This window comes from Malaclemys terrapin, chromosome 1 (genome assembly GCF_027887155.1).
Source record: "Malaclemys terrapin pileata isolate rMalTer1 chromosome 1, rMalTer1.hap1, whole genome shotgun sequence".
Classification (NCBI taxonomy): domain Eukaryota; kingdom Metazoa; phylum Chordata; order Testudines; family Emydidae; genus Malaclemys; species Malaclemys terrapin.
The window spans coordinates 38,506,121-38,529,589 of NC_071505.1; the positions used below are offsets into that span (position 1 = coordinate 38,506,121).

At 43.3% G+C, this 23,469-nt stretch overlaps 1 protein-coding gene across 5 annotated transcripts in view; it reads left to right on the forward strand.

The window, feature by feature from the left end:
• Positions 1-19,377, forward strand: part of TRABD (TraB domain containing) — a 62,002-nt gene extending 42,625 nt beyond the window's left edge. For all 5 annotated transcript variants that reach the window (XM_054022328.1, XM_054022300.1, XM_054022310.1 and 2 more), the window contains 4 exons: positions 3,963-4,102; positions 7,001-7,173; positions 11,213-11,324; positions 15,923-19,377. In XM_054022328.1, coding sequence (XP_053878303.1) covers positions 3,963-4,102; positions 7,001-7,173; positions 11,213-11,324; positions 15,923-16,100 — 603 coding nt within the window. In that variant the 3' untranslated portion in view covers positions 16,101-19,377. The remainder of the gene's footprint in view (positions 1-3,962; positions 4,103-7,000; positions 7,174-11,212; positions 11,325-15,922) is intronic.
• The last annotated feature ends 4,092 nt before the right edge of the window (positions 19,378-23,469 follow it).

Below are 23,469 nucleotides of genomic sequence, written 5' to 3' on the forward strand. Positions count from 1 at the left end.
ACTGTGTCTCTGGTGATCCAAACGTTGAACACACATGTAATGGGTGTGAGAGGAAAAACTGCTTCTTAAACTGGCAGTAGAACCATGTGGGGAACATGGCAGCATGAACACAGATGAGGACAGCCTCAGTATTGAGCTGTCACTCTAAGAATAAGGGATGGATTCTGCTACACTTGTGTTCGTGAAAATCTGCTGCTCCACTCCCACTGCCACCATTTATTTCCCTTTGTTGTCAGTAGCAGGAAGAACCAGCCACCCTATGAACACCACCTACAAGAGAAGAATGTAGCCAGTCCTGTAGAGGGGTAAATCTCCCCTAAGCTGGCTGAGACAAGATGTCTCTTCATGAGCCTGGCCTGTTTTGAAACTTGTTATAAATAGAGCTTACGGGGGCCCACAAACATGAGGAGAGTCAAATAGGGTTGTGACGGGAAAGTTTGGGAATCCCCAGTTCAGAGGATCCTCCAGCCAAAACTGGGGGGGATTCAAGATGTCTCATCTCCATTATAAAAAGACAAACTGAAAAAAAAAATCTTTGCAGCTATCTAAATAGTAGTAATAAGGGAAAGGGCACATACACCATTTTTGTTTGGTTTGCAGTTCACTTTAAGCAGTCAGTGCCAGGACAGAAACTTGTGTGATAGTAACATGAACATGCTACAAAGATTTCATGGTGCTCCTGCAGCTTCACAATGCCAGGAAACTGCATTTTAGCTATATGCTATAATTCATGGGAAAATACAGTCTGAGTCCTAGGTAGAAGGTCAGACTTTGAAAGGAGTGAATTGGATGTGTTAGGAAACTAAGCACAGACCTACTCCACTCAGTGTCTCTTGACATTTCAGTTTTAATACATGGATCTTTAAATGTTGAATTGTTTTGATGCAGTCAAATTGATTGAATAGTACCATTTACTGCAGAGCTTTAGTTCAATAATTAGTAAGTAATACAGTTACACTGATCATGCTACGTCTGGGTTGTGCTACGAGGCACAAAGCTGAAGGCTAATCTGATGGGAACTGTGTGTGTCCAGTCCTTTTTTGGAATAGAGAGGGAAAGTAGCAAGAAGGTTGTGTAGTAATATGCTAACAATACCCATACTGTTCTACCAGATACTCTGCAGTGTCAGAACCCTTGTCAGCCCACCAGAAATCTATCTCTGTTTTAGACATAAATTTAATAATGCTGCTAACTTGAGACCTCCTTTTTTTCTGCAAGTCCGTTATCAATTGAAGGAGAAAAGTAGAATCCTGCCAGTAGACTTGTTTCTGTTTTTTGTAAACACATTTGGTTTGATTCCTCACTGCCTGCCCCTAGTGTAGTCGTTTACTCCTATGCAAAGTGAAAATACTATGGTATCAAATCAATATGTCGGTGTTGATGACTACACAAAGCGCAAGGTAGCGGGGAATTATGCCCGTTATCTTTGGAACACCTAATGGATTATACTCCCAGTACTATTGTAAATCTAGTTTTGTACAGGCTGTAATATAAAAATGATTTTTGAAATACTTTAAGAGGGAAGACGGTGTCAGCAGGGATGCTGATGTTAGTATCTGCATTCACAGTAATCTCAAGGAAACTTAATGTCATCATTTGAAAAATGTTTTCCAGTTTTTCTTTTTTCTATAATCCAGTGTGTGTTTAAATGAAACACAACTGACCAAATATGTTTTATACAATGCTGCATCACGACCTCTATCTGTTATGAGCTGCCTACTACCCTGATGCCACCCACCCTTTCCCCCATTATATTTTGGGGCTGTCTCACACAGTTCACCCACAATTTCGACTTGATCACGACAGACAGTTGTTACCCATCAAGGATTATCCATCAAGGATTATCCATCAAGGATACTCCATTGAGTTCCTTTCCTTCCCCTGTCACAACCCCCTTTCCCAGCCCTCTTTCAGGGACCACTCTCTCTCTCTCAAGGTTGCTCTTCATCAAGAGGTAGACTTCCTCCTGTAATGAGAGCCAATAGAGTGTGTCTCATCTCAGTATCAAGGGAGAGGGTTCTATTCCCTGTATTTCCTAGCCCCCAAAAAGATGGGAAGTGGATACGCATCTGGACTTTCAGCAACTGAATACCTTTATTCAAAAGTCAAAATTCAGGATGGTTACATTAGTGTCAGTAATTCCCCTCCCTGCAAGAGGGGATGTGGTTCTCACCTCTTGACATGAACGACGCGGTCTTTCAGGTGAAGATTCATCCCTCCCACAGAAGGTTCTGGTGTTTTATGGCGGTCCAAGAACATTTCCAGTTCAGAGTTTTCCCTTTTGGGATAGCAACAGCACCCAGAGTGTTTACAAAGGTTTTTTCTATGGTGGCAGCCTAAATGAGACGTCAGTTACAATTTTCCCATATCTGAGTGATTGGCTCTTGGCAGGTCGCTCCTGCCAAGAGGTCAAGTTGGTGATGGTGTATCTGCTCCATCTTCTAGCAGCCCTTCATCGGAGCCATGCTGGACTCTGTTTCTGTGAGAGCTTTCCTTCCAACAGAAAGACTTCAGTTAATGAGCAGCCTGATAGCATGGATTACTTACAGACCAAGAAATGTGGTCAGAATGTGCCTTTCAGTTTTAGGCCACATGGCTTCGCTTTCGTGATACCATTTGCCATCCTTCATCTACAGTGTCTACAGGCCTGGCTCTGGTTGGCCTACTCAGCAGACAAAGGTCACATTAACTCCAGAGTGACCGTTCCAGCCAGAGTCATCGCCTCCCTCACCTGGGTGGTCGAACCCAGAGAGCGTGAGAGTGGGCATTCCCTCCAATGCTCCTACCCCCAGAGCCACCAACATAACAGGCACTTCCCTTCTGAGTGGGATGTTTACCTGAACAACTTCACTGCACAAGGTACCTGGACTCCACAGGAGGCCAGACTGCACATCAATGTATTAAGTGATAGCAGTCCACCTGGCTTGCAGACCTTTTCTCCTGCTTATGCATTCTCTCCATATCCAAGTGATGTCAGACATCACCGTGGTCCTTTACATAAACAAACAGGGCAGAGCAGGATCTCTTCCCCTTTGCCTAGAGGCAGTCAGGCTTTGGCGCTGGTGTATAGGAGCCAGAGGAGACAAGACTTCATTCCCTCGACATCAAATATGCCCTGGTGTTCTACCTGCAGAGGACCAAGCCTATCAGAAAATCACCAAGACTTTTTCTCACCATAGGAGAAAGATTGCGAGGTCGAGCAATATCCTCTCTGAGAATCTCTAAGTGGATTTTTGGATGCATCATCGAGTGCTACAGGTTAGCACACATACCTCCTCCTGACGGAGTCAGGGCACAAGCCACCTCTACAGCATCCATGCAGGACATTCCAATACTAGATATATGCAGACCAGCCACCTGGAGCTCCTTCCATACATTCTCTATACATTGTGTGCTAGTTCAGGCCTCTGCTGCAAATGCAGCAATGGGAACTGCAGTACTGCAAGCATCTTCCTCACACCCTGCTCATATCTGAGCACTGCTTGTCAGAATACATGGGACTAGCACTCCAGAAGCAATGGAGGTTACAGACCTGTAACTGGCTGTTCTTTGAGCTATGTGGTCCCAATCTGTATTCCACTACCCATCTACTGTCCCCTCTGCTTTGGATCCTGCTGGATTTGAGGTAAGAGGAGGAACAGGAGAGGCATCAGCCTGCACTGCCTCTTGTTCTCTTGGTCGGGAGCATGAGGAGATCTTCTGTGCATGTGTGGGCCAATGGCCACTGCTTGTCAGAATTTCTGGCATGTGGCACGCATGCGTTCCCATGTGTGGAATACAGGTAGGGACCACACATCTCAAAGAACTTCCACTCACCTGTAAGTAACCTCCATTTACCTGATATTTAAGTGTGACAATATTTGCCCTTGTTTCCTTAGTGTTCTTTAGAACACTTAGGTTAGTGTAACTAGTAATGGTGTCCTAACAATCTACTAACAATTAATGTGTACCTTCTCTTGCAGGCTGGTAAAGTACCTTTCTGTAAATTTCATCTTGGGGACAGACCCATCCCTGTTACGTTTAAGAGAGCCATCGCTGCACTTTCTTTCTGGCAAAAAGTCAAGCTTGCTTGGGGCCTCTGCTTCTTATCTGACCCAATCAGGTATGAATAAGTGTTTTTAGCTTTATTTGAAAAGTAGATTGTAAGTACCCACTCCTGCATGTTGCTGAACATCCTCAGTTTCACTTCAGTCGGAGCTGAAAGTCCTCCGCAATCTGTCGGAGATGATTGGGCCCGAAATCAGCCAAAAGGAAGAATGATCCGTAACTTCTTATTCCTGTCCAGCCTCCCCTGCACCCTTTGGTAGAAGGAGGGATTGTGACAGGGACAAAGTGGAGTTGCACTGTGCCAATTCGCAGCTGTTTTATGGTTCCTTAGGGACCATAGCCTGCTGTCCTATTTCAGCTTGAGAACTGAGATATGATTACCAGCTCTCTATGCAAGGAGATCTTGGCACAGGAGAGAATATGGTCTGTAACCTTTAAATGTCTGACTGTTCTGTTCATTAATATCCCCCTTTATAAAGGGTTTTTGTTAGCTTTCCAGGAAGTGTTACAATAATGCAGTGGTTCCCATTCCCATTATTCTGTCTGTGGATTTTTCCCCCTCCAAAAAAATGGGTAGGGTCAAATTTGGCTCCACCTTATTTGGGGCCAAATAACTCTGCAAAAGCAGCATTAATTTGCATGGCTCAGGAGTGCATTCCTAGATGCCCTGGCAATTTACTTGTGCTCCCAGCAGATGTATAATGGGGACATACGGAATTCTACCTGTTTCCTCCGATTCATTGCTTTGAGGGGATCCATTTGGAGGTGCCCTTCTGTTCCTCTCCCTGTGCACGCTCTCAAATGCTCTGTGTTGTAGTGACCAATCTTGCTGCTTCAGGGCTGCTTGACAGGCCCCAGGAGGAGCAGTGTCAATAATGCTCCTTAACTGGGCCGTGATGGTAGCTCCTTCCCTCAAAGCTTTGGCTCGTTGTATCAGGTGTGATGCCAATTTATATACAGTAACTCCTCACTTAAAGTCGTCCCAGTTAACGTTGTTTTGTTGTTACGTTGCTGATCAATTAGGAAACATGCTCGTTTAAAGTTGTGCAATGCTCCCTTCTAACGTTGTTTGGCAGCCGCCTGCTTTGTCCACTGCTTGCAGGAAGAGCAGCCCATTGCAGCTAGCTGGTGGGGGCTTGGAACCAGGGTGGATCGTCAGCCTCCCTATCAGCTCCCCGCTCCCCTAAGTTCCCTGTGCTGCAGCCGCCCAGCAGGCTATCAATTGCCTGCAGTTCAGCTGTCCCTCCCCCCACTGCCATCTGCTGCTCCTGCCCTCTGCCTTGGAGCTGCTCCCCGAGACTCCTGCTTGCTCTGCGGGGGGGAGGGGAGGAAGACGGGGGTTGTCAGGGTGTCGCCCTGCACCCTGCTTACCCCATCTTCCATAGAGCAGGGGGGAAATGGGTGGGGCCAGGGCTCCGTGGAGGGTCCTCTTTTTTATTTGTTAAATGTGGTAACCCTACTCGGCAGGGCTCAGGATGGAGGGAGCTTGCTGGCAGCAGCTGCGGTCTCAGCAACCTGATCTAATTAATAAGGCAGTGTACTTAAGAGTAGGGTCAGCTGTACTTAAAGGGGAAATGCGCATCTCTCTCTCACAGACGGTCTGTGTCTCTGTCTGTGATACTGTCTCCCCTCCCTCCATTCCTGCTGCCTTGTAGTGTGTGAGAGTTAACCCTTGAGAGCTCAGCCAATTGCTAGTTCATCATTTAGCAGTAAGGCATTTCCTGAGAAATATCCCACCCTCTGACTCCTCCACCTCAACCAAGCTTCACAATCATCATCACTGTGTACCAGTATTAAATTGTTTGTTTAAAACGTATAGTGTGTGTGTGTGTGTGTGTGTGTGTGTGTGTGAGTGAGATATGATATATATATATATATATATATATATATATATATAATATGACAGACCCAGACCAGTGGGGTACAGGAGTCTGGTAGAGGGCAAATATACTGGTCACTGGATGAGTAGTTCTCTGTTCCCTGAGTGACCAGAGCAGGGGCTGCACTAGAGTAATCAGGAACCTGCTAGAACCAGTTAAGGCAGGCAGGCTAATTAGGACACCTGGAGCCAATTAAGAAGAAGCTGCTAGAATCAATTAAGGCAAGCTAATCAGGGCACCTGGGTTTTAAAAAGGAGCGCACTTCAGTTTGTGGTGTGAGTGTGTGGAGGTGGCAGTGAGAGGGTGTGCTGCTGGAGGACTGAGGAGCACAAGCCGTTATCAGACACCAGGAGGAAGGTCCTGTGGTGAGAATAAGGAAGGTGTTTGGAGGAGGCCATGGGGAAGTAGCCCAGGGAGTTGTAGCTGTCATGCAGCTGTTACAGGAGGCACTATAGACAGCTGCAGTCCACAGGGCCCTGGGCTGGAACCCGGAGTAGAGGGCGGGCCCGGGTTCCCCCCAAACCTCCCAATTGACCTGGACTGTGGGTTCTTCCAGAGGGGAAGGTCTCTGGGCTGTTCCCCAACCCACATGGTGAATCTCTGCGACAAGAAAATCCGCCAATAAGCGCAGGACCCACCAAGATAGAGGAGGAACTTTGTCACTATATCTATATCTATATATGTCTTTTGTCTGGTGAAAAAAATTTTCCTTGGAACCTAACCCCCTCATTTACATTAATTCTTATGGGGAAATTGGATTCGCTTAACATCGTTTCACTTAACGTCGCATTTTTCAGGAACATAACTACAACATTAAGTGAGGAGTTACTGTATTTGTTTAGCTTCCCATGAGTAAGGTGTAATGAATGACTTCTATTGAATAGCTCTTACATGATTGACCACTTTCTTTCCCTTTCACTGAGTTCAGACACACTGCTTAGAATATGAGTCCATAGGGAGGTAGTTTTGCTTTCTTAGGAGGTACAGGACTCGTATAATTTTACAAGTCAGCGTGTCTATATTGGACTTTGAGAGCATAATACAGACATTGGGATTGTTTCTCTTTCTTTCAGTAAAGATGACGTGGAGAAGTGTAAACAGAAGGATTTACTGGAGCAGATGATGGCTGAAATGATTGGAGAATTTCCTGATCTCCATCGAACAATTGTATCGGAGCGAGATATTTACTTGACCTACATGTTGAAGCAAGCAGCTAAGCGAATAGAACTACCTCGTGCTTCAGAAAGTAATTGCTTTCAAGCAGATATATAACTTGTGTTTAGCAAGCAATATGTTCTTAATGTAGTACTCCAGGATTTTCCTTCCTCCCGGGAAATCTGAAAAGTTTTGCCGTCTTGCTTTGTAGACACGTACCATGTGTAATAAATGAGATGTCTTCATAAATTATAATGCTTAAAAAATAAGGGAGAATATTGTTAGATTAGTATGACAGCCTCTTCTACCAGTAGAATGAAATTCTTAGCTTTATGAGAGTGCTTTGAATAATGGATTCCTCCTTCCCATCATGCCTCTGTCAAAACAGGAAAATCCTAATTAGGCTGCTAAAGTTTGAAAAATGCAGGCATCAATATTACAGCACAGGATGGGACTCAAGTCTTTTTATAAAAGCAATAATATACTTCAGGAGGGGTGGGCAGACTGAATACTCTAGTCTCTAAAGGCACTTGGCTGTCACTTTTGTGATCCATAATCCCTTGGGTTGCATAAGCATAATAAGTTATGGGTTATCTTATATCCAATATCTTAAGAAGATATTAGATGTAACTTTAGTGTAGGTCCACCGAGACTGTCTCCTGTTTTTAAAATTTCACAAATATTGCACTTGGGTCCCTGCTGCTCACTCACGTGGTGTTTCCTCCATGCTACTAGCTGGAGAAGCAGTAGAGTGAAACTGTTTTGCTGTCAGTCCCATTTGGGTCATGAGGGAAGCAGTAGGTGTCAAAGCAACATGTGAATGGTCTCCTTCTACTGTGGGGTCTGGAGTTCTCTAAGCAGAAAGGGGGATAAAACTTACCACCACTCTCCTCCCAAATACCTCAGCAGTAGTGGAGGATAGTTTGTGCAGTTTCTCTGCATGGCACTTCCCATGTGACCCAAGAGGACCAGAGTGAAACTGCTCAAGATCACATCAGTTTTGTTCTGCTGCTAGAAACGCGCTATGCAAGAACAGCACAGCAATGGCCTCATGCATGATTGAGCCTGGTGATGAGAAATAATAGAGGTAAAGGGGATGGGAGATTAGATTCCATCACTGAAAAGGAGATGCTACAAGGGACATGAGTAGAAAGGGGCTCCACCCAGGTCCTGCTCTGCATACTGGGCCCTCAACATGGTGGCTCCTGCTTCTCTTGGTGCTGGAAAGCAGGATGGGCCCAAGACTTACCATTGGGGAGGGGTAAGGAGCAGGGACTGTGGTGGGGGAAGCAGGGACTCCTGGAGTTTGGGAGGGTATAGTTGGGGGCTCCCTGGGCTGGGGCTCCAGGCAGGGGGTGGGTGTAGTGGCTTATAGGCCCAAGGAGTCAGGCTGAGGGTGGGCAAGGGAGGGTCAGGCTGGTGGGGGTGGGGTTCCTGGGAGGGGAAGAAGAGAGGTCAGGCTTGTGGTGATGGGGGGACACCTGGGAGAGAGAGTGAACAGGGGGTCAGGATGTGTACATGGCGGTGTGTGGGAGGGGAAAGTGGGTCAGGCTTGTGAGTGGAGGTACTTGGGGGTGGGGGTGGCACCTGGGAGATGAATCAGCAGGGAAGGCAGTGGCCATTTTTTTTGGGTCTCTTAAAGGTCACAGCCCTATTTGGGTTCTGACCAGGTTTGGCCCAGCTGCCCTCTGACCCCCCTCACCATGACTCATGACTGGAAGAGGGGGGCAAATGTCAGTGAGTGGCACACCATCACAGTGCCACTCAGGTTTGGTACCCTAGGTCGATGCAGACAGGTTTGGCACCCTAGCAGCTGGGCTGCTTCTTGGCTGTCTCTGGGATGGCCATGGTGATCAGGGCCACGGAAGAGATGGGGAACTTCTGGGTGGGGTCTGGTTTCTCAAGTCCCTTTTCAGGATTCAACTCGTCCGTGACTTGTTGGGCCTCCTTGCTGGCACTGGTGTCATGACCATCAGATGTCTGCTTTGGGGTCCTGGTGGCTGGCCATTATGGCACCCATGTTTCTTCCCAGGGGTAAAGAACCAGCTTTCCTGCTCCCTCAGCTGCTGAAGCCCAATCCCACAATCAGTGTCTGTCCCTTATTTGTATTGATTTGGACCAAACTTGCGTCCAAAGCCAGCTAAGACTCAATGCCCCTTCCCCTTAGGAGCTGGTAAAGTTCCTCTTAGTTCTGCCTGTTTTTCAAAAGGCAGCAGAGTTTCTCTGGCTCAAGAGCCTCCGAAACCCAATGTACCAAACTACTTGCTCTTGTGTGATTTGTACGGTCTCCAGCAAGTTTTGTGTTCATCAGGATCACTTTCCCTAGAGCTGCAGAGCCAGCTGAGCATGGTCCAGCTCATTTCTAAATCATGTTGCATAAATGTAGCCAAGTGATTAGCCTACTTAGGTAACGTTTCCTAGACAAAAAGGAGAGAGTGGGTATTAGATTTGTTTTAATTAAATTGCCATGTATATTTAAATATTCTATCTCTATTAATATATTTCATATTTGATTTTTTTAAAGTCTCCTCTGATATAATAATAAATAAATGTAGATTTTTCTTTTATTTGCAGACTATATATCTCGTGCTCTTGTTTAGTTTATGTGCATTCCATAATGCACAGGGCCCCAAAACTCGCTAATCTGGCCCTGCTGGTGAAGGGGGAGAAGAGAAATAAAAATGGGGGGGAGCATGGAGTAGAGAAAGGAGAGAGAATGAAGCAAAGAGTGGAAAGGGAAAACAGTAGGGAGGACAGATAAAAGCTATTGGGAACAAAGAGAGAAAATTCAGGGGAGAGACGAGGCAAAGACATAGGGGATAGAAGAAAGCAGCTGGATTTTCAAGGAGATTGTATCTGAGGCTTTTCATTTATTGAATTGTTAGCTGAAGAAGTCTAGCGCACAGACCGCGTGTGTGTGCACACAAGTGCATGTCACAAGCAATTTATGGTGTCAGAAAACACTAGCGTGTGAATTCCTTAGTAAATCAGGCAAAAAGGAAAATCTTGTTTGTGTATTTTTTATATGTTGATTTATCCCCATTATGCTGATCCACCATACCTGGCAGAGAGAACCAGAATGGCACTAATTATGTTTCTGAAGTGTTGCTGCAGCATTTACTCAAGTTGGAGGGCTAAAACCTTATGCAATGTTTTGAGGGTCATCTAATCAAATAGGACCTCAAAATTTGCTCCTGTAACTTTGATGGGCTAAATAGTGAGTGCATATTAGAAGGTGATTTGAGTCTCTTTTTATTTATTTTTGAGCGAGGGATACTAAGTGCTTGAAACACAACTTGGAAATGTCACTCCCAAAACAAAAGTAAAGACAACCGTCAGATGCTTTAAAAATAGGATAATTGCCCAGTCATGCAAAGAGAACCAGGTGGGCCAAACTCTGTACTACTTAGGATCCCCACTGAAATCAGTCGCACTCCGTGTAGACAGAGGGGTCCAGTTTTGCAGAGCTCCCTTTGCAGGCTCAGGACCCAAATGCGTTTTGCATTGTACCCTGATGACCACTAGACTCAGATGACCTAGGTTACCCAAATTCCAAAGATGGTCAATGGAGAGGGACTTTCCACTGTATGTGAGCTTCCAACACCAAGTGCTTATTGGTCAACCTTGACTCCCACAGCTGGGTGTAACAGGAGAGGAGGTCTCTCATGGGACAAGGTGTGAGATCATTCAGGGCTTTATGGATCGTTGCTAAAAACCTTGAATTCTGCCCTTCGAAGCAAATAAGAAGGCAATGCAAAGACTTCACCCAATTTTATGTGCTCACGGCAAGCCGTACTGGTGATGAGCTGCATTCTGCCCCAGCTGGAGCTTCTAGGACTTAGAGTACCACTAGAGGTAGTCAAAATAAGTAGGTTTTTATTTTATTTTTTATTTTTTTTGGAGGGGGGGAGTTCAAAAGAGAATTTTGTCATTCAAAAATGTTCATGTGTTTTTTAACTTTTTGAAAAAATGTGGTTCATGTTTACTGGGGGTAATTGTTTGAAATTGTTGCCTTGATATATGAGATTAAAAAAAAAAATAAATAAAAAGTAAAGATTGCTTACAGTTTGGCAATGTTTTTCTCACTGGAGAAGAGACTGATGTATTTTTTTTCCCCTCTTCTCTCTTAGCTGAACCCAGAAAATGTATCCCGTCTGTTGTAGTTGGAGTGGTTGGGATGGGTCATGTTCCTGGAATAGAAAAGAACTGGAACACTGACTTAAACATCCAGGAAATTATGAGGTAACTGTCTCTCCTTTTTGTATGTTGATTTTGTAGCTCCTCAGCTTTACAATCTGCAGTAGCCTTTGTTTTTAATGCTTATGACATCTTGCTCAGGTCACCTAGAACTGTGAGCTACACTGTTACCAGTCTGCCTCAACAAGAGTGAGCTTTGCTGCTGTTAAGCTGTGTGTCCGCTCCCCTCTTCACCAGCTTGTCTGCCTTGCCAGCAAACTCTTCAGGACTCTTGTCAGTCCAAACCTTGCCTTGTAGGTAACAATCAGTGAACCCTAGTTCCCGAGAGACGTCTCTCTGGAGTGTCCAGTCCCTCTCACTGGATGCTGTTATTAAGTTCACTGCCTCCAAAGAGATGGCGCCCACATTAGCTTGTTAAGTTAGCTGAAGATCCACACTTCACAGCAGCACTGAGAAAGTTTTGTAATAATACATGAATAAGTTTATTAACAAAGAACATAGGCTTAAGTGATTTCAAGTAAGAGTATGCTGTGTTGTTGTAGCCATGTCAGTCCCAGGGTATTAGAGACGAGGTGGGTGAGGCAATATCTTTTATTGGACAGACCTGAAGAAAAGCTCTGTACGGCTCAAAAGCCTGTGTTTCTCACCAACAGAAGTTGGTCTAATAAAAGATACTATCTACCTTGTCTCTTCAGGTAAGAGTGAAAGAGATATGAAAGATTACTAACAAAACATGCTTTCTAGTGACTAAAACTTAATGTCGGCAAGTTACAATCCTTGTCTAAGCAGGTCTCTCATCTATAGTCCGTTCCCAGAGACGTCAACCCCCTTGGTTGAAGGATCCACCTTTCTCAGATTTCTAGAGCTCTGGCCTCTTGTGTCCTTTAGTGGTCAAAATGTTTTTTTGTTTCTACTTATAATTCCTAAAGTCCATTCTCTCTGTTTCAAGAGCCAGGAAGGCTTCCTAGGGGTATAGCTTCCATCCCTCTTGTGAATGCTAAGTGATCATCCCCCCTGCTTGCTAGTTTGATAGCTCCGTTTACTGTATGTGTAAATGTACTTCCCTTGTTTCTGGGCTTATCAGTCTCAATTTACATTGGAGACACAGTCAAGCAGGCAAAACAACATTTCTTTGTCTAGGGGCTGGTCCACACTAACCCCCCACTTCGAACTAAGATACGTAACTTCAGCTACGTGAATAACGTAGCTGAAGTCGAAGTATCTTAGTTCGAACTTACCGCGGGTCCACACGCGGCAGGCAGGCTCCCCTGTCGACTCCGCGTACTCCTCTCGCGGAGCAGGAGTACCGGCGTCGATGGCGAGCACTTCCGGGATCGATTTATAGCGTCTAGACAAGACGCGATAAATCGATCCCAGAAGATCGATTGCTTACTGCCGGACCCGGAGGTAAGTATAGATGTACTCTAGGACAGGCTGGGCTTATGCATGCTTGACAAACACCTTTTACAAACATATTTGCAGCACACATCTATAATTCTTTATACTCTGCATGTACATGCAGGGGGGTGGAGGGATAGCTCAGTGGTTGGAGCATTGGCCTACTAAACCCATGGTTGTGAGTTCAATACTTGAGGGGGCCATTTAGGGAAGTGGGGTAAAAATCTGTCGGGGGGTTGGACTAGATGACCTCCTGAGGTCCCTTCCAACCCTGATATTCTATGATGATTCTAATATGTCATTCATATTTGGGTAGGATACCTTACATAACACTTTTTAGATACAAGTTATGACAACAGTGAGGTAGGGCAATGTGTGTGCCAGGCCTGATGTGAGTAATGGTATGGTGTGCCTTCTGCCAGTTGGTATTGCGGGGCGCTGTGGGTCACAATGCTACAGCAGTGAAACGGTGTATAATACTTGCAGATTGTTCTTACAACAAAGATGAGAGAAGCTGTAAATGGAAAAAAAAATGAACATAGCTGGATTTCCGGGGTGATGCTTCTGATCAGAAAACGGTCTTGCCATAGAAGAAAATGTATTTACCTGTGTTTAGTGCTTTTAAAATGAATGTAGGGTACATGATTCAGAGGTGAAACCTGCAGTATGTGAAACAAGAAGCTTCAAATATAACTTAACCAAAGAGTGAGACATTGTTGACCTCTGGGCTTTGGTTGTATTCAGGCACCACTGCCTCTTGAAGTGCAAAATCAGTTTCTCATAATCCATTTACTAAGAATAGCAGTGAAACTGTGGCAGAACAGGAGACTACAAAGGCTAGCCCCACCTGCTCAGGATCTTGGACAGCTGCTGTCCATGCTGCCATGGCTTCACTGCTATTGTCGCTCAAGCTAGCTTTAATTTTTCAAAGCTAGCATGGGTGTGTCTACATGTGCTGCAGTCACACCTCCGGATTTGCAGTGTAGACCTACTCATAGTACCTTTGGAATTCAGCCCAGATCAACAGGTTCCAGAATTTACCATTTGATTCCCTCCCCCCACCCTTGAATCTATCATGCCCCGTTATTGTAGTACCTGAGTGCCTCAATCTCTGTAATGTATTTATCCTCCCAATACCCCTATGAGGGAGAGAAATCCTTTTATCCCCATTTTACAGAAGGGGAACTGAGGCATGCAAAGGCTTGCCCAAGATCACATAGGAAGTCTGGGAATTGAACTCAGGCCTTCCAAATCTTAGGTTTGTGCCCTAAAAACTAGACCATATCTTTTGATGGCTGATTAGTAGTCTCAGTCCAGTTGCTAGTGGACAGAGATCCAGATAAGAGTTACAGTAACTGGCATTATTGGTACCTTTGTTTGCATTTTCATTAGTGAGGTTGAAGGCTGAATGGCATGGAAACTGACCTACCTATCTTCATGCCTACACAAGGGATCCCTCTAAGTTAGGCATAAGACATTTTGACTGAACTAACACTACTCAAGGCTGTGACTGTGGAGGAGTTGTCAGTCTAGCATCTTTCATAAGGCACTAAGTTTGCTTAAATTCTCCCATTTTTTTAATAGTATATATAGGTGTGGCAGAATTTGGTTTTTTAATTTTTTTATAATTTTTATGATATTGATAATTTTTAAGCATTTTTTCAATTTTTATCAGTTTACACTTTAACGGTTGCGGGAAATTGTGGTATGGATCAGACAAAAATTATTTAATTACAATGGGTATCGATTCAAAAAGTGAAAGCTTTATAACTGTTGAAACACAAATTGTCAACGTCACATGTCAAGATATACGAAGTAAATATCTTCAAATTGAGTTCTGATTTAAGCAGCATTTTTCTTACTTTGCCTATCTGTAAGGTTTAATTATAACCAAATAATGGAAATAGTTTTGTCAGTTTGTGTGTGTATGATGAAATTGATGTTTACAACCATTTACCGATAAAAATCGAATCCTCCCAAGCCTAAGTATAAAGCAAGTAATAACCCTCGGAGTACAACCATTCTCAAACCCCGACTTCTTGGCTGGAGGATGAACTTTCAGCTTTCTCAGCATATTTGAGATGCACAGTCTGTGGGGTTATGGCCATGTATTCTCTGAGTATTCATCCTAGATTTAAAGTTCTCTTGCTGTACTGCAGATACCTTTATTATGCTTCATGAGGGGCAAAGTGCTCTGGAAATAACCTTTCTTAGGATTCAGAATCCAAACATGTATTTCCATTTACAGATTTTTGGATCATCCCATATTGAACTTACTGTTAAGTGCAACCACTTTTGGGTTTATATTCAAAGGTGATTTAAATTAGTTGAGAGGCTGAAAAAGAGGGAAAAGCAACTAAGAGGATGTAAAAAGATGGAAGCTAAAGTAGTTGTATCTCTATTCCTTCCCCCCCACCCCCCCGCCATGCTCTCTCTTTCTAAGTTGTACCTTTTTCCAACCCCTCAAAATACAAGATCTTGTTTATATTAGGAAACTTATCTTTGTAACTAAATTAATTTAAAATCAACCTAATGACCCTGTGCAAATCTCTAATATATGTACAGATTTAACCCAGTTTAAATCATGGTAATATAGTTTCAATTTAAACCAATTTGTCTGTATTACAGGGTTGCACCAACAGAACTAAATGTAAATACACTTATTTATACCAATGAAACTTTTCTAGTACTGGCAAGTCCTGACCCTCTTTAAATCCTCATACTGATGTTTAACTTATGCCACCTCACACATCACCTTTGATTTTGGTTCTTGGTAGTTAGACGAATAGTCACATTAAAAACAATTCTGTATAGATTTAAATTTCTCCACAATACTCCTGACAACATTCTTTGTGTTTGTTAGGGTTTCTGATGGTAAAAGAGGTCAAGTTCCTAGGGAATTAAAAGTTGTGCCCTACATGACTGGAAAGGTCATTGGTCCAGATCCTCAAAAGTATTTAGACTTCTACTGATTTCAGTGGAAGTTAGGAGCCTAAATACTTTGGGATCTGGGCCATTACCCTTAGATTTGGAATAAGATGTTGGATGTAATCTATGACCTTGAAAGAATCATTTGCTCTGTCTTAATATACCTATTCCATGCAAGGGCTCCTGGTACTAGTAAGGAAGTGTGTTGTAATGACAAACATTGTGGCAGAAATGATCAGCGTTTAATGAAGATAGGGAAGGATCTTTTTCTTCCAGCTATGTGGATGATAACTTTGTCTTTATCACCTTTACTTCAGTGTGCCTCCACCGTCAACTTCGAGTAAGGTTCTCAGATTTGTCATAAAGGCAACAGTTTTCGGACTGATGGGATACGGCTGCTACCGGGTAGGACAAAGGACAGTTCAATTTATTCTCTCGATGCCAACAACACAGAACTGTCTTCAGAGGCTGACGGAAATTAGACCTCGACATTGAAGGCCCAGTTGAAATACTGTCTGGAGATAATTGCAGAAAAGAGTTCTAAAGACAACACATGCTAATTGGGATGAAAAAGAGGGACTGAGGATTCTTGTCATAGGTTCCATTTGATGCTGAGCAGTGCTGAATTGCTGTGAAGTAAATGGGTTGCTATTAAAAGCTACACCAGCTGTGACCTAATGAATAAGTCTGCTTCCCGATAAGTGTGTGGTATGAAAGTACATGATTCCAGTTTGAGGTAAATGAAATATGTTACACATATATATTATATATCATATTATATATTATGTGTATATATAATATATATTTATGATGATGTAGTACAGACAGCATAAAGAGTGTATATTCTTGACTTTTTTCAGAGGAACAGAGCAACATAAGGTAACTTAATTATGTTTCCGCTCAACAGCGCAAGGACACCTCTGAGTAGTGGTTCGGTATAATAATACCAAAGGATCAGTCCTGGTGCTAAGCACCTATAAAATGATTTAGAAGGACATCTTCTTACAGAAAATTTTGTATACATTTAGGTTTTTTTTAAACTTCAGAGCTTTCAAAAAAAAATATCAGAATGGTACAGGCTGTCAGACGTACACCGCCAAGTTTCTTTGAGCCTTATTAAAGAACTGAAACGTTGCCTTTAGAATTACATCTCACCTTAGAGACATCAGTAATCGTTTTCTCCTCTGTTGGATAGGTACGTACCTTTATCAGCAGGTGTTGGTTAACTTCCAGTGTTTACAGGGCACTCTGTTCCTTTTGGATTCAATTATTTAACCATATTAGTTAGCCAAATCCTGTTGGCTTTAAGTTCAGTATTGTAAACTTTTGAGGCTAGAACTACTGTCTAATTTACTTTTCATGTCGCAAAGCTTTCTTTATTTGGACAATATGTCTGGGGTTGATATGTAGTACTTGACTTTACTTTTCTCCCCCCATACATGCAATGTTTTGTTTATCAGTATAATTTTTCAGTGGATGAGTATTTTATCTATTTAATAGAAAGAAAAGCAAAAATCAATTAATGTTTTTAACTAGCTATGGGGTTTGGAGTTTTTTTTTCTTTGCTGTTTATAGAATTATGGGTATAACTTCCACTACTGTAAGTGTACATCTACTTCTAATCCTATGTTCATTATGTTTTATAGTTCTTTCTGTATACATTAGACAGGATTGCCCTTAATTATAAGTGCCCTTGGAAACAAACTATTCCCTCCCCAATGGTATAGCAATCATAATTGTCATATCGATAATGTTTTAATCTCTTTATTTTGTGTGAAAGAGGTCCATGTGCTACTGGAGCTCGTATGCAATTGCAAATTGGTTGAAGTGAAGTCCATATCCGTTCTTAGGGCCGGCAAAGGAAGCAGGTGCTTGGGGCGGCCAATGGAAAGGGGCGGCACGTCCAGGTCTTTGGCGGCAATTCGGCGGCGGGTCCCTCACTCCCTCTCGGAGGGAAGGACTTGCCACCGAAGAATGAAGCGGCACGGTAGAGCTGCTGCCAAAGTGCTGTCAATTGCGGCTTTATCTTTTTTTTTTTTTTTTTTTTTTTTTTTTTTTCCCCTCCCCCCGCTGTCTGGGGAGGCAAAAAAGCAGGAGCAGGCCCTGTCTGTTCTGATACCTTTACGTGGGGAGGAGGAGCTGAATCTAAGGGATGGCAGCAAGGAGAGGTTGATTTTGGTTTTCATACAGTTCAATAAGGTTAACAAACTGTGCTTGGTTATTAGTAGGATATGTTTTCAAAGTCTTGGGTGGGGGAAATGTCTTCACACAATCTATTATTTGCCCAAGATTTTTGTGTGCGTATCCTTCATGCAGTGTCTTTTTAAAAGCTTTTTCTCTTTAACCCTAAAGAAATGAATGGCCTAATCCTGTTTGCATTTATGCCACTGACATCACTGGCGAGCTGGTATGTCTATTGGCCTGGTACTCCAGTGCCTTGCACCTTGTGTACTTATTTAGATCCCAATCCAGGAAACCACTTATGGAGATGCTTAATTTAAAGGATGTGTTTAAATCTATCCTGATTAAAACACTTTACTTATTTAAGTGCTTTTCTGAATTGGGGCGTACACCTGTGCAAGGGAGTGTAAAATACTGCCTACTCAGAATGGCTGTATTTCATACTCACTTTTCACAGATGTAAGTGACAATGCAGGACACAGCGGAATTGGGTCCCTCGTCTTCAGTTTTCTATTTATTAATGTTTGAAACAAGCAGTGATCTGCATTGAGCTTGAAGGCAGAATTAGCAAATAACTGACTAGAGTGACCACCTGAATTCTGAGTCTTGATTTTTTGTAATAATTTAATAAACTGTTTAGCAGTCATGTTTGAATAATTTTATTACATTTTTATGTACATTTTTATGTACATTTTTAAAGACAAAGCTTAAGCCCATTCTTCTCCTGGCGTTCGTGACCTACCAAAAGATTGGGAGTTCTTTCCCCTCCTGAGATTTCTCTAGGAGGTTTAGTTCAATGTATTAATGTTTTGCTTTAAAATATCTGTGAACATATCTGTGCTCAGGTAATTTTACACAAAAGAAGAAAAAAACGAAGGAAAATCGCAGACAAATGAGCCTTAAATTTGGGTGGGGCTAGCACTAAATGATTGTCTTGGAGCATTTTCACATGTTTAGTGTGTAATTTTTTTCCACATGCGCACAATTACCCGCACCCCTGGAAAATGGTTACAATGTCAGTTACTCTTTGATTTGTATGACAATTTGATTATTACCAAAATGTATTGTTTTTAAAAGTGTATTGTTTCCCCCTCTTTGACTCTTAAAATATATAAACAGATTCTTAAAACAAGCTGTTTGTTGATGAAGAATTTGTTCTCAAACTGGCAGATCATCAAAACCCCCAAGTATTTATCCTGGGGCAATCAAATGCCTGATGAATTTGCAGACCTAACAGTCCTATGAATCCACATATAAGTGGTATATGTTGTATACTTGATGTGCTATACTATCTGTGTAACATGCTCAATGTTTTACCCTCCATTAATTTCCTTCTGTGTTCTAGAGTCAATCCTTTAAGTGTTAACAACATCCAGTGAAATTTAAACATATGTTGAATTGTCCCAGCCCTCACTCAACCCTGTGAAGCCATATTGTACTTTTTGGTAAAATGTGCATTTGCTTTATGCATTTGTACATCTTATGTAAATTTGAAGTATTTTTAACAAGCGTGTGCCTTTTAGTCTACAACAGTTTCAAGTAAACAGCAGTATGTTCTATGTTATCCAAATAAAATATTTTAACCACTGTTTCTCTTGAAGCCATTTATTTTTGGTATTAGTCATCATTTTTAAAAAACAAATACTGGTTAACTAAAGTAGATGCAAAATATGCACACCACCTAATGTATTTTTCTAAACCATGACTATGGTGCTGAACAGCTTGGCCCAAATCCAGCAAAGCACTTAAATCCATGCTTAAATTTGAGCACATCAGTAGTTTCATACGAAGTAGATCATGTGGTTATGTGCTCTGCTTTGGATCGGAACCAGAACACTCAGTGGTTTGAAGGACTGAGCCTCATAAGAGGTTAAAGGTGAATGAATTTGTGGCAAAATAAAACAAGAATTTATTTAATCTTGAAAATTGGACCAGGTTAATCAAAATAACCCGTGCAAAAATATATGTGCAAAGCTTTAATTTTAAGTCAGGATAATGTTCATATTGAAAATAAATCCATTTGTAACAGTTAGATATATATAATAGTCAATTTACTGATAATAGAATATTCTATGCGATTTGCCACTCAACTGCCTATACTCTTTGTATACATTCTTGTGGAGAAAGGGAGCTTATGCAGCCCTCTGGACATAAGCATTAAGTCCTATTATCCTTTTTTAGGCAAAACTCCTGCTGATGGCAATGTGAGCTTTGACTGAATGAGTGCTGAATAGGCCATTTAGATGAGAAGCAGACGCTGTTTTTAAATAAATGTTAAAATAAAAGTGCTGGCCATGGAACTTCCCTCTGACATGCCACTGAAATAGTTAAATGAGTTCTGAAAGTACTGTCTCAGTTGGGGCCCAGTCTGGTAAGATGTTGAGTGGAGCGGGATCCTTGTTACCTTCCAGAATTGGATCTTCATTTTGCGGCTAAAAAAAATGTACCAGGGCCAAAAAAAAGTCTTAAAGTAAAACAAAAATGACTACACTTCCGGAAAAGATAATCAGTTAGCTAACCCAATAGAAATAATACACAATGATTGGGCAATTCGGTATACAAAAATGCTGAGGGGAGGTAGCTAAATCAAAGGAATGCCATGCTCTCTCTCCTCCCACCCACATCCCTTCTAGTATGTTTTTAATCTACTCTTTTGTGTAGGAATAGAAGCCATCTGCTTTTATAATCTATTGTTTGTTTATCACTGCTGTATACATACATTTGGCCAAGATAGTATTTATGATGAACGGTCTTTTTTAATAGATGCTGACATAATATGAATCAAATTTAAATTATTGAATTAAAAATCACCCAGAGTTGCACACGGAGTTGCTTATTTGAAGCTATGCATGTGAAATGTAAAACCCTTTTTAAAGTGCCAGTTATGAGAAATATAACAAGTTTATCTCAAAGTGCCAGACAGTAGTGGGAACTGCACATTAAAAAAGAGGAAAATTGTGTCTTTTGTGTAATTCTAAGACAAACTTGTAGTTATTTGCTGTTTCCCTCTGAAATTAAAATAAACTTTAATTTTAGACTTTGGTGTTGCAGGACTGTTTCTTTACTGCAAGTCTAATAACTCCTATCTAATAACTTATATTTACAGTTGCACTAATGAAGGGTCATATCCAGCATGGGGCTAAGCTCATTCACCTGCCTTTTGATATTGACTAAGTCTGAGGCCTTGGCTACACTTGCAGATGTACAGCGCTGTGAGTTAAACCTGACTTTGTGCAGCTGTGTAGGCAAAGCGCTGCAGTCTGTCCACACTGACAGCTGCCCAGCGCACTGTCGTGGCCACATTTGCGGCAATTGCAGCGCTATTGGGAGCGGTGCATTATGGGCAGCTATCCCACAGAGCACCTCTTCCCATTCTGGCGCCGTGGGTTGTGGGAAGGGGGCGTAGGTGTGGGGCATTCTGGGTCTGTCCCAACGCCCTGGGATGCATCGCTTTGCATCCCAGAAATCCCTTGTTTCTGTCCACCTTTGGCGCCATCTATCAACTGTTTCTGTGCAGCGCGATCTGTCTGTGGGAAATGGAGCCCGAACTGCTGAGGCGTATGCTGACTTATTTCGCCAGCACGTCATGTTTGGCTGTCGAACTATTCCTTAAGATCCAAAGTGACAGTGAGAGTGAGGAGTCCGACGATGCTATCGAGCCGCGTAACGCGTACAACATGAAATTGCTTGTGGCATTCACGGACATGCTCAGCACCATGGAACGCCGCTTTTGGGCTCGGGAAACAAGCACCGAGTGGTGGGATCACATCGTCATGGAAGTCTGGGATGACGAGCAGTGGCTGCAGAACTTTCGGATGAGAAAAGCCACTTTCATGGGACTGTGTGAGGAGCTTGCCCCCACCCTGCGGCGCAAGGACACGAGATTGAGAGCTGCCCTGCCAGTGGAGAAGCGGGTGGCTATTGCAATCTGGAAGCTGGCAACTCCAGACAGCTACCGGTTGGTAGCAAACCAGTTTGGAGTGGGAAAGTCGACCGTTGGAATCGTGTTGATGCAAGTTTGCAAGGCCATTAATCGCATCCTACTCAGAAGAACCGTGACTCTGGGTAACATGCAGGAAATAGTGGATGGCTTTGCACAAATGGGGTTCCCTAACTGGAGGGGCAATAGATGGGACGCACATTCCTATTCTGGCACCACCCCACCTAGGATCCGAGTATGTTAATCGGAATGGGTATTTCTCTATGGTTTTCCAGGCACTTGTGGATCACCGTGGGCATTTCATTGACATTAACACAGGCTGGCCCGGAAAGGTGCATGACGCACGCATCTTTCGGAACACTTGGCTGTTCAGGAAGATGCAGGCCCAGGACTTTTTTCCCAGAGCGGAAGATCACAGTAGGGGAAGTTGAAATGCCCATTGTGATCCTTGGAGATCCCGCTTACCCGTTAATGCCATGGCTCATGAAACCCTACACAGGGAGCCTTGACAGCAGCAAGGAACGGTTCAACTACAGGCTGAGCTGGTGCCGAATGACTGTGGAGTGTGCCTTTGGCCGTTTAAAGGCCCGCTGACGATCTCTGTATGGGAAGCTGGACTTGGCTGAAAACAGCATCCCCGCGGTTATATCTGCGTGCTGTGCCCTCCATAATATTTGTGAAGGGAAGGGTGAAAGCTTCACTCAGGCATGGACCTCTGAGGTTCAACACCTGGAGGCTGAATTTGCACAGCCAGAGAGCAGAGCTATTACAGGGGCCCAGCGCGGGGCTGCAAGTATTAGGGATGCCTTGAGGGAGCAATTTGAGGCTGAAAACCAGCAGTGATATCTGGTGCCCTGCATGGGAGTGAAGTGCAGTAGTTCCAATCTTTAGGAATCAGTGTTTACGAAGCAGACAAGCAGACTTGCAGTGCCTGTTTATTTTCTGGGCTAAGGAGTCTTTTACTTTTGCAATAATAAAGAATGTTTTCAAAGCCAAAAAATCCATTTATTGAAAAGAAACAAGGGGGTGGAGTGGGGAACAGAACAATCACAGATTCGCGTATATCCTGTCTGGTGTGCTGTGCAGTGAGTGCTGCACTTCATGATAGCTATACTGCATGGTGATGGGGGTTGAGTGCAGATGGTAAGGGTCGTGGTCTTCAGGGCTGGGTGGTGAGGATACTGGTGTTGGAGGCAGCGGCTGGCGTGAAGAACACGGAAGTTGGGGAAAGTGGGTTGGAGGTGACAGTGGGGCACAACGGAAAGAGTTTTGGGACAAGGGCTGTAGGTGGGTTGGCGTTTGTGTTTGCGGTACCGCTCCTCTTTCTGCATGGCTACCAGCTCCTGGATAGCGTCTGCTTGGCGCTCCAGGATGCTTATGAGCCTATCAGTGCTTTGCTGCTGGTGTGCGGTGCTTTGCCGCCGGTGCACTGCATTTTCCTGGCGGATCCTGCTTTCTCTCTCCCTCCAGTTCTGTGCTTTCTCATTCTCTTTAATAGATTGCCGCATCACTTCTTGCAGCATGTCTTCTTTGCTTTTTTGCGGTCTCTTCCTGAGTCTTTGCAGTCTCTGAGCAGGCGATAAGAGGGACGGCTGAGGTCTCAAGGTTGATGCAGCTGTATAGGCAAAATGCAACATTTAACAGAGGCAGCATTGTTTATACCAGACAGAGTAATGACTCCCCCCGCACTTAAGGAGTAGAAAATACACAGGATCCACACAATAGCATAATTTTCCCATCCGA